This window comes from Thamnophis elegans, chromosome Z (genome assembly GCF_009769535.1).
Source record: "Thamnophis elegans isolate rThaEle1 chromosome Z, rThaEle1.pri, whole genome shotgun sequence".
Taxonomy (NCBI): Eukaryota; Metazoa; Chordata; class Lepidosauria; order Squamata; family Colubridae; genus Thamnophis; species Thamnophis elegans.
Genome location: NC_045558.1, coordinates 81101425 through 81117249, shown reverse-complemented (window position 1 = coordinate 81117249; position 15825 = coordinate 81101425). Strand labels below are relative to the sequence as shown.

At 34.6% G+C, this 15825-nt stretch overlaps 1 protein-coding gene across 1 annotated transcript in view; it reads right to left on the bottom strand.

Moving 5' to 3' along the window:
* The window catches only part of SPATA48 (spermatogenesis associated 48), a 32241-nt gene that overhangs the window by 13647 nt on the left and 2769 nt on the right, over positions 1–15825 (bottom strand). Inside the window, exons 2-7 of the mRNA XM_032235890.1 lie at positions 15522–15619; positions 10670–10740; positions 9879–10005; positions 7724–7791; positions 6207–6248; positions 5161–5268 (exon numbers count right to left, since the gene is read on the bottom strand). Coding sequence (XP_032091781.1) covers positions 5161–5268; positions 6207–6248; positions 7724–7791; positions 9879–10005; positions 10670–10740; positions 15522–15619 — 514 coding nt within the window. The remainder of the gene's footprint in view (positions 1–5160; positions 5269–6206; positions 6249–7723; positions 7792–9878; positions 10006–10669; positions 10741–15521; positions 15620–15825) is intronic.

The following is a 15825-nucleotide window of genomic DNA, read 5'->3' as shown; positions in this document are numbered from 1 at the left end:
ACATGAAAAATGGAAGGCTGGACTGTTGCTGGGATAGACAGCAAAGTCAGTGGGAAACAAAAAAATAAACAATTGTTTTTTAAAGTTATAAAGTTATTCTATTGGTCTAGGATGGTCACATTTTCCCAACTGAAACTATGGTTAAGTCTGTCTATATGTTGTGAAATTAAATAGTTTTCATCATGTCTTCTGACTGCAATTAAACATTTGCAAGAAAACAAGCAAACTCAGTGAGCACCAAGAACCCTGCATTTTTGTATTTTGTATTTATATTGTTTGTTATAGTGAGCCTATTGTTAAATTTCTCTGAAAGCACTTATTCACAAAAAAATGAACATTTTCAAATGCCATTCAGAGAAAAGTATTACAATATCATTAGTAAGTGCTCAGATAAAGGTTCATTATTTTTGCAGAGCACTAAAGATTTATGTTCAGAGGACATCTAGTGGCAACTAATATATAGGCATGTTAACATAAAGATTCTTTGTTTAGGAAAAATACAGGTAGTCCTCCATTTACCACCAGACCATTTGAAGTTACACAGCACTGACAAAAGTGACTTAAGATTGTTTTTTACATTTATGGCCATTGCAACAACATCATAGTCATGTGATCAAAATTTAGAAAGTTGGCAAATGGCTCATATCTATGACAGTTGCAGTATCATGTGATCGCTTTTTGCAACTTTCCGACAAGCGAAGACAACAAGGAAGCCAGATTCACTTAACAACCATGTTACTGACTTAACAACTGTAATTATTCATTTAATAACTGACCAGAAAAAATGTACAATGGGGCAAAACTCACTTAACAAATATCTCAACAACAGAAATTTTAGGCTTAATCATAAGTTGAGGACCATCTGTATACAGGTTCCACAAATAATCACATATATTTTTCTCTTAGATTTAATACACAGTGGTTTTTATTTAGAAATCTTACTTTTAAAATGTTCAACAACTAATTTCAATGTAAAGAAAATAGGTATTTATTTATCTTTCCACCTTATAAAGCAGCAGGAAGCAAGACTGGGCTGAAAAATGGTTGATATCAGGGGCATAAAAAGGGGCAGTGGTTTTGTCTGCACAATCATGGCCACCATCTTGATTTTTTTTAAAAAAAATTCTCCCTTGCAAGTGATTTTGTCTTGGTACAATAGACTGAATTGATAAATTATAAAAATTCCAGCAGAAGGCAAAGAATATTTAACTTGAATAATTTTCAGTTCAGAAAAAATGTACCCAATACATTTAAAATAAAAACAAAAACAAAAACAAAAACTTGATGTAACTGTCATTTTACCCTACATTTCTGAGATCTGCAAATTTTATAAAACATTCTATGACATAAAATCATAGACGTTTTATGACATAATACAAAATATAATAAAATGTTTCCTGCGATCAATCCATTTTTTGAATGTGCTATATAGCTGAACATGGGCTACAGGAGTCTTTGATTTATGACCAACAGTTGCTTATGGACAGTTTGAAGTTAAACAGACTTCCCCAGAACTCAAAGCTCCAATGACTGTCCACCCTGTTGGGGAATTGGTGTGATTGCCCCCACAGCCCATTGTTCTCCAGAATCTGTCATGTGTTGCGTCTCTTCAAGTAGCATCTATTTCTGTAAATAGGTGTGGCCTATCTGAGACTGCTCCAAGTCACATAAACCTTTTTTCCTTGAAGCGGCTTTGGAAAATGCACTTTTGCAGCCTTAAAAACTGCATAAAAGTATTATTGATGTTAAAGCCCTTAAAAACATTTTCATTTTGCAGATGTTCAAAAAGTTTTTGAAATTGAATTTGGAAAATGAACATGTAAAACATTGTATGACTCAGTGGAAAAGGAACTTTGGATACAATGTGATGTTTGAACAATGGGAAAATATGTGGATGAAGGGTTTAAAATTCACATTAAACTATAATCTAAAAATATTTTTTAATAAGATCATATACCATTGGTATATAACACCAGATAAGTTATCTAAGATGTACAAAGATATGTCAAATGAATGCTGGAAGTATAAAAGTAAAGAGGGGACTTTTTATCATCAATAACATGTGGACATGTGATAAAGCAAAAAAAAAATATTGGAGTATGATTCATATTTTAATACATTTTTTAAAAAAACAGAGATAAAAATGAAACGAGAACTTTTCTTTTTAAGTATAATGGAAAAAGAACTAGAGAAAGAACTTGGATCTTTTTTACTATATATGTTGACAGGAACAAGACTATTATATGCATAAAAATGGAAGGACACTTCAATTGCTACCAATTTGGCTGAAATGGCAAAATTGACCACTTTGATTAAAGAAAAGAACATAAGTACTTTTGTTTTCATATGGAGACCGCTTCTGAACTTTGTGCTTGATGTGGAGAAGAATGAAACTTTGCCTTTGGGATTTACTGATTAGACTGATAGATCTTTATAGAACTGGCATATTTATACTATTAGGATAACGCAAAAAGTTGTGATTTGATGTTGTTAATGCCTTATTTTACTGTAACAGAGAGAATCAGAAGTCAATGATTCTTTTTCTTATCTTTTTTCACTTCTCCTTCCCCTTTCCCTCCCCACTGCTTTCCTATTTACTTTGTATTTTGTATTTTATATTACTTTATAACTCAATAAAAATGTTAACTAAAAAAACCTGCATAAAATTATACTGCATTCTTGCATGATTTTTGGAGTTCCACTTCTCATATGAGTTCTGGAGGTTGCATGAGAGGCCTCGGCAGCATTGAAAAATCATGTGAGAATGTAGTGATCTTTCAAGATTAGTTGTTGCTGAATTAGATGTTGGTGAATGCTAGAATGTCATTCAAAACGTTTTAGGTATATCACCTTTGACACATATCATAAGTTCACCATCAGAGGCTTATGTGCTATAATATGTGGTCTTAGGTCCTAAAGCAGTCTTAAGCATCCTGCAAAATATGATATAAGTGACACTTTGCTCCGAAAATGGATCTATACTTGTAGAGAAATTCTAACCCCGAAGAGATTGTATTTGAACATAAGAATATAGAATAGAGCACAAAATATAAAACAGATGACTTCTTTTCTATGCAGGTATCATGAAAGCAAGATAAAGATTTATAGAAATCTAGCCTATTTATTACTATTGTCCAAGGGACAATATTCCAATTTCAAAATAAATCTTAAAATAGCGATACTTAAACAAAAGAAATGTCCTCACTATACTTCAATGAAAACCCAGGACAATTTTTTAAAAATTGTTATAAACTATTCATATATATATGAATGATTCAGTGCTTCTGGCGACTGCTGTGCTCCTGAGTTGCTGCTGCAGTCACATGATCTTTATTTTTAACTTTCTGTGATAGTTTCTTAGCCAATCTCATGATCCCTCTCTCCCTCAACCCAGCAGCAGGTACTTACCCACATGCTGGGAAGGGAACGGATAGGAAGGAAAGAGGTGGGGGGGGAGGGAGGAAGAAAGGAGGAGAAATAGGGAGGAAGGAAGAATCCTTCTTCGTTCCTGCCAGCCTGGCCCACAATGTTTTTCCCTATGCCTTCCTTTACCCCTGGAGCTTCTTTTGAACATCTTTCCCAACCTCCCACACCACACCATATCATTCTTTTTCCTACCCGTCAGTAGCCATAAAGGAAGAGAGGGAGGGAGGGAGGGAAGAAAGAAACCCACCCATGTTCATTCTGTTTCTTTGTTTAGGTAAGAAAATATCTCTGAAACGATGTATACTATTGAGATATAACGAAGGGGATACATCTACTAAAACATGTTTTAGTAAAGATTAAACATAATATAACATAGGAACCATAAATAAAAATACAGAAAATTTACCAAAATATTACCAGACATAATGATAACACTAAATACAGCATAAAAATCACATTAATAATGCTAGTAATAAAAGTATTTTTGAAATCATTAATGTAGCTGCTAATATCCTTGGGAAAAGAACATGGTTATCTTCTTTGTATTATTGGGTGAGAGTACTTGGTGAATACCTAAGATGCACACATTTTGGTAAATATGGGTAAAAATGAAAAAATATTGCTTTGGGTAATCTTTTCCCAAACTATTTAGACCATTCTGGTCATAGCAGCACTTTGTATTGGGACCAGAAATATGCTGATAACCAAAGCTAAAAGTAATGGAGCTTTTTAAAATCACAATAGCATTCAAACAAACTATCTATCATATAGCTATAACTATGATGTAAGAAGCAAAGGAAAGAAAAAGAAAGAAAGCATATGTATGAACATTTAAATGAACCCATTGAAACAGTGCTATTTCTCAGGATTTGGAGTTGCCATTATTTGTCACTAAGCCTTGAAAATCTGAGCATTTAGCACCCCACTATGACAAGTTCATTGAACATCTTATAAAAAATGTCTTAGCATGCTACCTTAGTGTAAGTTCTCAGCTTTCCAACTGACTTCAAGAGGAGCCTAGAGTTTTGTCTGTCCTAGATTTGTCATATTAATTTCAGAAATTGCTGCCCAAATTTGTCAAAGTAATGGAATTTGTGAGGAAAATGACAACTTTCTCCAGGCATATCTCACATGGAAATGATTAATTAAAATTAGCTGGGGGCAGTGGGATTACTTGATTAGTGAAATCATCACGATATAACTGAATGAGAAAAGAATTTGTTATGTTCTCATTAAAATATATTTGATTTGGTGTGAAAACTTTGTTGAACAGGTGATAAACATTTCTCAGAGTTCCATAGCTCTCAGTATATTTTCAGAAACAGATACGAAGAGAACCTTAAACATTAAAATCCCATGTTGCCATACCTTCCAATTATGTAACCATTATTTATATAAAGTCATATGTGTACATACATATGCATTTATATATAGTATTTAACTTGCATATCTTATATTTCAATTATAGGCTAATTTTACTGTAATTGTCACAAGCTGATTGATACTTAGACAAAGTATCAGCATAATAGAACAGATAAGGAATAGATAAGAAATAAATGTAAGCATAATAGTTTTTCTGTATATGAATGACAGCCCAAGCTATTGAGGAATAATCCTGTATCTCCAAATAACTGAAATCCTACTTGATAATATAATATGAAGAACCTTCCATGATATTCAATTAAAACTCATCTATTAATTGATAAATAAATGAGAATATACATATATGCATACCTTGAAGATTTTACATAATGTGGCATTGCAGTACGAACTCGGTTGTAGGTAATTAAGTCAACAAAGGGGTTGTCTAGATCCTCAAAATTCTCTGAACCAATATAGCCTCTGTTTGGAAGAGAACATGAAAAAATAACACATATTTTACATAACTAAATTGTCCAAAAACAATTATTTTCAGGATTAACAGAAAGCTCAGCAGTCCTTATAGCAAACCCCCACAAAATATTTTTGGAACAGATTTCAGGGAAGCTAAAACAATAGGAAATGGGTGAATTAATCCCCTGCCCGCCAAGCCTTTATATTCAGCCTTGAGAAATTGACAGATTAAATCAAGCCAACATAACTGATGACCTATCATGCCAAACAGGCCATTAAGCTATTCATGGTCACATGGATATAGACATTTTGGCTGACCATGATTCTGAATTTTATCGCTAAAAGAAAATTCAAAAAAGGGCATGGTCCTATGTAGAGCTCATTATTCCTCAAATGTCATAGTCTTTGTGGCAACTTCATAGTCTTTGTGCAATTTCACAAACTGAGTTTTAGATAAGCTGATGAGGGAAATACAATTAGGATCAGATACTTTACTGAGCCATTCTTTACCCATCACCTTCCTTTCTTATTCCATAGCTCCCCAATGGGTGGCCATGTCATGAAAATATTTACAATAAATAAAAGTTTCCAATGTCAATAAAAAGAATATAAGAAACCAAGTCCTAAAAATCCAACTTCCTATTATTTACAATAGTTATTTAATACTTTCAGCAAGTTACGCTCTTTTGTAGTTTATATCTTAACAGCTGATTATTGTATTGTATAGTTATATTCCTTATCAAATATACACAATTTATATTTTATATCTTGCAGCATAGTGCCTCTTAATTTGAGTTTATCAAATAGCTATCCATTTTTTATTAACGTGTTTTATTTTGCAACACATATTAAGCAAATATATTTATCACCTTTGTTTGTTCAGATGAATATATGTATGTATGTTCATTGAAGCTCAAAATTACATATTGAAACAAACTATAACTTACGTGTATGAAGGGATATGCTGAGTTCGAGAACTTGGGCTAACACTGTCAAAAATTAAACATAGTTTAAATTATTTACATTTACTATTAATATAAAATTATGTTTAATGAAATATAGGCCTAATTATATATTACACTGATTGAGCAAAGAGTAATAGCCTTCAATCAGACATTTCCAGCAATGCCTAAGCAAATATTCTTGAAGAGCAAGGCATAAAGACAGCAGACACTAGCAATAAGTTGATGCAATTCCACAGTGCATACAACATACAAAAGAGCACTTTGATGGCACAATATTGTGTTGGACGTTATTATTAGAAATAAGATATTAGAAGCCATTCCTTTATACCCCCTGAGACTCTGTTGCATCCATATATCTAGTTTATCCTGGTGGCCACCAGTTTTTGTCAGAAATTACAGCATTACAACCAATTGTCCAGGCTTGTATTCTTTGAGCAGGGGATTGGACTTGAAGACTTCTAAGGTCTCTTCTATGATTTTATTATTCTATCTATTGCTTTCCAACTTTTGCTGGCACAACCAGCACTCTACATTCTGATTGCTGCACTATATTGGCTGTCATGCACTATGAGAAAGAGGAGGTATCCACTCTTCCCTCCAGACACAAGTTGCTGCTCTTTACATTCATTTCATCCTTGGTTTATTAAATTGTCTATTTCCCTAGTGGAGTAGAGCAACATTGGAACTTTTGTTTAATTGGTTCATTGGTAGACTTTCTTTCTTACAAGTTCATCAGCAAATACAGGTAGTCATCGATTTGTGATCATAATTGAGCCCCAAATTTCTGTTGTTAATTTGTTAAGTGAATTTTGATCCATTTTACATTTCTTGCCAGAGTTATTAAATGATATGGCTCCCCCACTGACTTTGCTTGTCAGGTCACAAAAGGTGATCACATGGCCTAGCAGCCATCATAAATATAAGTCAGTTGCCAAGTGTCTGAATTTTGATCATGTGACCATGAGGATGCTGCAACAGTCGTAAGTGTAAAAAATGGTCATAACTCACTTCAGTTTTGTTGTAACTTTGAATGATCACTAAATGAACTGTTATAAGTTGAGGACTACTACGTTTTATGGTATAAAAATATTGACTTTTTTCTTCTTTGTTAAAAGAAGCTGAAATAGAAATCCTCTGCCTGTTTCCCTAACTATCTCTGTAGTAGGAAGAACAGTAAAATAGTTGCTTTACAGTAAAACAGTAAAACAGAAAGGGGGAAAAAGGCTGCAAGGGAGTAGCTGGTTGGGGAATCTGGAGATGAAAGACTACAATAGCCATCTAATATTTTGCACTTTCTTCATTAAGCATCAAACATTCAAGCAACTTCCTAAAGTCCTTAATAGGGACTTTTTTAAAAAAAAGAATGTCGACTCTCTAAACTTAAAAGATACACCTGACTGTTAAAACTTTAACCTTCTCATTATTCAAAGCATTTCATTACATAAAGCAAACACATACAATATTTGTAAATCTCAAATTATATAAAAAATGGTACTCACAAATTTATTGGCCTGTATGGAACTGTAAACATTCTCTTTTGAAATCTGTCCCAGAGACCTCCAACAACCTAGTATGATAATTAAAATGTGTGTGAATCTGTTGAATGTAAGTAATGGTTTTTATACTGCATCATTGTATTTTTAATCACAGCAAAATGCTTTATAAACAATAGCTCATTTCCTGCCAGGCCATCTGGTAAAAAAATCAATTGCATATATCGCACACACTTTGTACACACTTTTCCAAACAGAATCAAAATATCATAATAGGTAAAATCAGTAAACCAAAAAGGCAGAATGAGAATTTTAGCCCTATGATCCTGATGAGTCACTGACTTAGCAACAGCACTTAGATGTATATAGGACCCCATTGTGCTTCAACATTTTACAATGTTAGCATATTGCCCCCAAGAATTTGACTCCTCATTTTACCGATCTTGGAAAGATGGAAGGTTAGTCAACCTCGAGCATTGTCAGGATTTAACTCCAGGCTGTGGGCAGAGTTTGCCTGCAATATCGCATTTAACTACTGTGTCACCAAAACTAACTAACTATCATCTATCTATCTATCTATCTATCTATCTATCTATCTATCTATCTATCTATCTATCTATCTAATCTATCTATCTATCATCTATCTATCTATCCGGCTGTGAGTGTGTATGTTCCAGCTTAACTCTGGAGAGCCTCAAGCAATTTCAACAAAACTTGGTACATAGATTATTTATTCTTTGGAAACAAATACTGTGAGGGTAAGACACTCCTAAAACTCCTTGGTATGTGTTCTGTTAAGATACAGCCTATTGTACCTTAAAATGGCTTCTACTGTACTGCTGTAAATGGCTCCTACTGTGCAGTGCAGTGGAGTTAGCAGTAGCAATAGCAGTAGACTTATATACCGCTTCATAGGCTTTTCAGGCCTCTCTAAGCGGTTTACAGAGAGTCAGCATATTGCCCCCAACAATCTGGGTCCTCATTTTACCCACCTCGGAAGGATGGAAGGCTGAGTCAACCCTGAGCTGGTGAGATTTGAACCGCTGACCTGCTGATCTAGCAGTAGCCTGCAGTGCTGCATTTAACCACTGCGCCACCTTGGCTCTACCATGGAGTTGCCATGGTAACAGCTTCACAGCACTCCACAAGGGGGGTCCCTCTGGTAAGGGGGAAAATCCAACATTAGAAATTACGTTTGGTCCGGACATTTTCCTCCTATAACAAATACCCGGGCAACGCCAGGTTATCGGCTAGTTCTAATATAAATTCTCTTCCAGGGAGTAATGCTGAAATCAAAGGCAGAGAAGGAGAAATCTTTTTCTGCAAGTTGAGCAATCTCTACTTGAGAGTCTACTGCTTGTGCTTGGGAGTGTTTAGAATTCACTGTGAATTTCCTATTAATTAGCATCTGCATTTCAGGCTATTAGTTGAGGACAGAGAACTATGGCCAATCATCAGCTGATGGTTCTCCTTTACCAGATAGTAAGGAATATCTCCTCTCTTCAGTTTTATTTTTTAAAAAATCCCTTCCCTCTCATAAATAAAAGGAAAATGACTATTGTTTGCATGGGGTACAATGCCAATAGACTCATGGCGTTAAGCGAGCAAGACACTATTTCTATATTAACATTATGTCTGCCCGGGTTTCTTTCTTGCAGAGTAGATGAGGGGATGTAGAAGATGACCCTGACAGGGACTGAAACAGGCGTGTCCAACTCGTGTCCTGTGCTCTACCTGACACCCTGAACACCTAGTAATGTAACCCCACAAGGTTGTACAATTTTAACATTACTAATATATATGTAACACACACACACACACACACACACAACACACACACACACCATACATTATAAGCAGCATAAAACAGTTTCACTTCATTCAATGAAGTTCAGAGAAGCCAAAATTTTGGATACTCATAGGCTAAAGAAAAACCTAAGTTATTTATTTTGTTTGAGGGCTTCAGTTTAAGGAAGAGAGCTCCTTTTCTAGCCTTGCCAGAAATCTAAAGGGGTTGGGGCTGGGCCAAGTTAGATATTGTTTCTCATCATAGCTATAGATACAAGGGGTTGAATCTGAAGGTAAAGGATGTGATCTACCACTGCACTTTATCCTGTGTTTGCTTATCCCATATAATTATAATGAAATAGATTTCACAAACTTGGCTTATTTCTTCTGCTGGTTCATATCGCTTGCTTGTAGCAATATCCTCCATGGGTTTTAATCTTGAATGTGCAGGCATGACTTTGGGAGATAGCATATTATCCCAGGGAACTTCTTCATATCCTCTAGAATGCTCATTAAAATAAAAGAAAAATGATTTTTATTATAGCTAATTTATTAAAGCAATCAAAGTCATTCAAATAAATAACTAAAAAGGGAATTTTCTCCAGATAAAATAGGTTTATTTGGAGGGAGGGAGTATGACTGGCTGGAGAGAGAGATAGAAAACTGATATTTAAGAATGATAGAAAGCTAAGAGTGAGTTGGAGTAGGAAAACTGATTTTGGGCCAGTCACTCTCTTCACAGGGTTGTTGTTTGCAGGGAAAACCGAAGGACGGATATTATCTATGTTTGCTACCTTGAGTTCCTTTTAAAAGAAGGCTAAATTCTAAACAACAACTCGTGAAATAATAAAGTAATTGAAAATGATTCCCAGGTCCTTGGGAAGGCCTCTATAGATGGATAAATAAGCCAAATCCAGTCTGAATATTGAGCTGACTGTGCAATAACCCATAATAATTATTCTAAGATCAATTCCTATCCTATGACCTTTGTTTTGCTATGTAATCAGTATTTGTATTGTTGTAACTAATAAACACAGTACTTAAAGGAAATGTACTAGTATTATTAGCCCGATCAGGAAATATGATGTATACATTTTGCCAATAACAAGAGGAACATAGAAACTCAGTATCATCACATTCTTCTTAAGAGAAACAGAAACTCACCTCTGGACTGTGGATGTATACATATACTTCAAAGCTCTCTTATCTCTGGGTTCAGAAGAAGTATCAGTTGACTTAATAAGAAAATACAAAATAAAGCATATAGAAAATAATGAAGTGTTCAGAATTCAGTTGAATATTTCCAGATTATTTTTCAAGCATGTATGCATATGATTACTTCGAATCTTGCTTTTGTTTTTTAAAAGGATAGAAAAAAGTAAGAGAGTTAATTTGCAGTTAACTTGTCATGGTATTTTAATTACCTCTTCATTAGCCAAGTCAGCATATTCCTTCATCTTCTAAATATAGGCAGTCCTTGAATTATGACAGATCACTTAACAGGTATTTGAAATCATGACAGGCCACACACTCCTGCCCCCCCCAACCCCACCCTATATATGATCCTGTTTCAAAGTTGCTGCAGCACATCTGCAGTCATTCACCCTTATGACCAGCCTTAGTGATGCTGCAGCACATTTCCCCCTATACCCTGTCCTTGTGGAAATTCATAGCACATGGCCCTGCTCACCATTACTCTTGAAAAACCATCATTTTATGCATTTTGAGAATTTCTGCAAACTACTCCTGGCTCTTACTAGTTTAAGCCAACCACCTACAAGCAAAGGCAGCAACTTCAGGAGGAGCTTCTCAAAACCTTTCCCTTGGTTCATATACTCCATCCCCCAGAAACCCACATTTCTTTAATAAACAAAACGGGGGGGGGGGGGGACTTGTGGATCTTTCTCCTCCCATTAGATGCTGACATTAAATTTTCTTCCTTTGCTCTTCAATCTCAATCCCTTTTAAAGACCTCATTTGCTAACTTTACTGCATGCATGAAAAAAGAGTGACAAAATCTGTAACTTACTTATCTTGATAAGTGACTGCCAGGCTGAAGAGTAGAGGAAAGCAAGCAAGCAAAGAAAATCTTTCTGCAGCTTGTTTGCATTAAGGCACTGAGGAAAAAGTTCAGCTCAGAAAATTCAGCCAGCTAAAGCACAACATGTGCAGCAAATGACTGGGGCAGAAGCTGGATCCTTGGAAAACTTGATGTTGTGTGTCAAACTGCTTTTAGGATTCAGCTAGTGCTAGAGATTGGAGAATAGAATTGTTTTTGTTTCAGAGCAGTTTAGATGTAATCTGATTTTGGAGGACATTGCTATTAGATTGTTGCTATAGTCAGATTACTTTATGACCACTTTTTAGTTCACTGGTGTTACCCCACCTCATACTACCTCACAGTGAGATAATTTGTTACAGATGATCAGACTGGTATCTTGCCTGATCAATGATAGATATGGCTGGATTCCAGAAGGAGCTTGAAGTTTTTCACAAAGTCTGTGGAGTGACTAGTTGAGGCCTTAGTTGCTGCCTGGAAGTGACAAATGACAGAGGCATAGGCCAGATTGTCCCTTTGCAGCCTCTTTTCTACATGCCTCCTGGGATGCATCTTAGTTCTCCAAGAAGCTCCAAGGAGTTCTGGGAGAATGAAAAGGTGGGAGATGCCAATTTCAGAATGCAGCAGTGTGGGCATTTTTACGGGCCTCTAGGATGGCACATGTAACAGCAACAAAAACTGCACTGGTTGCCAATTTATGGTAACTACCTCCAATCGGATTGGTCCAAATCACTTGTCCAGTAAGTCTCCCAGTGCCACTTGACAGTGAAATGGACAACATATAAATTTGCATAAATAAATAGATAAATAAATAAATAAATGCCATAATGAATTCTCAAAATTAATAATTCTAAAAAAAAACAGTGGCCTAAAAAGGTATTGAATACTTGTGTTGCAGTATACAAATAACAAATGTAATTCAAGCAATCTCTCTATTTAAACACTATTTTACAGATCTGAAAATTGCTCCAGTAGAGTAAGGGACCAGATTCTAGTGGCTATCTTTGTTAGAATTCTGGGCTATACATTCAATATTAGTTATGAGGGAAACTGGCATGAGCTTTTAATCACTTATGTTCAAGTAAAGACCATTTGTTAGAATCATGAATGCATCTCAAAAGAATAAAGGCAAAGAACATGAATTAATGAATGGATGAAAATAAAAGTAGTACATTATACTGTATATTTGTGAAACTTAAGAGAATGGATGCAATTAATGAATGAGAATGGCTTGATCTTGTCAAAGTTTTGGAGCTGATTAAAACATGCAGGCAAAGCGATGGGTAAATGGTTAATGAAAAGCCTAAAATGCTTGACAGAAAGTATTAATTCATCTAAACTGTTGTTTGCAGTTTAACCACTTTAAATGAAAAAAAGAATCCACGGGATGGTGACAAGTGCATGTTACACCTCCATAAGTGGTGATGATGTGCAACATTTTAAATGAATGTAATATAGAAATAGTTTTGTAGGTGTGAATAAGATGAGAAAGTACAAAAGAAGTGAATGGACTACTTGGAGTCCTAAGAATTAATCAAAGTAATATCTGGTGAGTTTCTGCTCAGAAAAAGGTGTTTGTTTCAAATATTTGGTGAAAGTTTAAATCAATTTGCATGGATTGATACCATAGCAATGAATATAAATCTAAAAATGTAATTGATTGATTTGTTTTTGATGAAAGACTGAGAAACTTGCTTTAAGACTAAAAGAATAATGAGCAGTTCTGCAGTTTATTTTTGGTGACATTAAGTGGATCTTTGGGGAAAAAATGAAGATCTGCTTATTGGGGAAAACATATTTTGACATCAATAACAAGTGCCATATAAGGATCCAGCAGCATGAATAAACTGAAAAAAGACACAAAGTAATTATTTGGGATGAAACTAAAATGAAGGAATAGTAGAAAGAATAGCTTAGAGATTTGTATGGGAATCATATTAATAATCCTCATTTAGTAATCACAATTGGGACCAGCAATGTGGTGATTAAATAAAGCAATTGCTAAGTGAATTATAATGTTATGCTTTCCTTTGTTTTCTAGAGCTGCAAAGTTTATATAAAGACCAATGTGATATTTCACTTTTTTCTTTTAAAAAAATTTACAGACATTTCTAAAATTCTCTTTCCATTTTGTCATTATGGGGTACTGAATGTAGATTAATAAGTGTAGAAAAAATGAATTTCAATAACTGTAGAATCAAGCTGCAGCATAACAAAATTGACAAAAGTGAAGGGGGACTGAATACTTTCTGAATGCATTGTATGTAAAGCATTTGCTTGTATCTCTTAACAAAGCCTTGATATATTGAAATCAATACAGCTAGGAGGTTAATACAGAATATATGCTATGTACCATTTAATGTAAGCCACTCACCTAAGATCTCAGAGGAACAGATATTTCTGAATATATTCTCTTCATAAAATCCCAATCACTAAGCAAGGCTGCATTTCCAGCAACCTCAGGATTCCTTTTTATAAATATTCCAGAGTAAGTCGGGAGAACTGATTTTGTGTGCCTCAATGGATAGCACAAGAAAGACAACATAGCAATTAACTGAGATGGAATGGGAGTCACATCTATAATGTTACAGTTCTCCATAGCTAGGTTGTCAGGGTTTCATTTTAGGTGTAACAATGTGATGAATTCTATGTTTTTAAAAAACTGCCTTATTTTCATTCAATGTTTGTGCTGGTTGTCTACAATTTGTAAGAAACCCTTCCTAGGAAGCTCTATTTGAATCTTATATATTCAAACTACAAGCCAAGAGTATGTAGTTCAAATATCTAAGTATATTTATAGCATAATCACATTTCAGTAAAAGTCGTATTTTATATGTATATATCTAAAACAATTGTTTGTTCCTATTAAAATGAATCTGTTCATTTGTCATATTTCTCTCACATTATGACTCACAAAGCTTAGTCATTGCTCTCATTTATTTTTTTGTAATGTAAAAGGGGAGACATCATGAGCCTAATCATCTTTGGTTCCAGAATTAAATAACCATTTCCCCCCCAGATCTCTATTATATACTACATATTCATTTTTAAAGTGCGTACAGATAAGTCTGGCTTTTTTCTCAATGTCCATCTTATATACAAACTTCCTCAAGTATTCAAAACCAACAAGTCCTTATGTTAAAGGGAACCACATTCCAAGTTGTACCTGAATATCTTGTGGAAGAAGAAATGTTTCTTTCTGTTTCACACCAACTGAGAATTAAGGAAAAAATTCCTGACAGTGAGAACAACTAATCAGTAGAAAAGCTTGCCTCCAGAAGTTGTGGGTGCTCCTGCACTGGAGGTTTTCAAGAAGAGATTGGGCAACCATTTTTATCCAAAATAGTATAGACACTCCTGCTCAAGCAGAAGACTGGACTAAAAGACTTCCAAAGTCCCTTCCAACATTGTTATTCTATGCTCTATGCATATCTTATATTGTAAATTATAAGAGAGGACTGTGTCTCCACAGCATTATATGGCCTAGAGCTAGGTTTTTACCAAATGCAGAAAAAAACTTCATATACACCTATGATGAGGATTTGGCTATAAATATAGGCATAGATATAATTAAATTAGAATGTATCTATTCTGAGACCACATCCCTCCTCAGAACTCTTTATCTTGGATGGAAACCCATTTTGATTAGTGTAATTAGTATGTGGAAGGCTACATCATCCTCTGGATCATCTATATGAAAAATGGAGTTCTATGATGGGCAGCCACAAAGTGAGTGCTTTTTCTAGAAGGAGACGTACAATGTGGTTATCAGATTAATCATATGAAATTGAAGCATTGGGTGAGTGATATTTTAACAAGAACGATATATAGGGCCATTCTGTCTGAAGATGGTATGGGGCTAGTGGCTGAATAATTTTTAGTGATATCACTTGATTATTCTTTGTCTCATTAGAATGTATGTTACTGATTTGAAGCAGCAGTAGTAAAGAAATTTACCTGAACATCTGTGTCCACATGAAATACAAATGTATGAGGTATAAAATTTTCTTTGGCTTTAGGTGGATTTGGTATGACTTTTACTGGACTTGTCCATCCTGGAAAAAAAAAGTTGAACATTGTTCACTAAGTAATATTCATAGCACTGAGATTGCAGTTGAATACAAAAATGAAATTTATATTAGTGACAATCACAATATGCCATGCATAACATTTATGAATTATTATTTTAATGACAGAAAAGTCAGAAGATAAATAATTACAGTTGGTTGGTTCAGTAGTGGATTCATATATTGTACCAAGC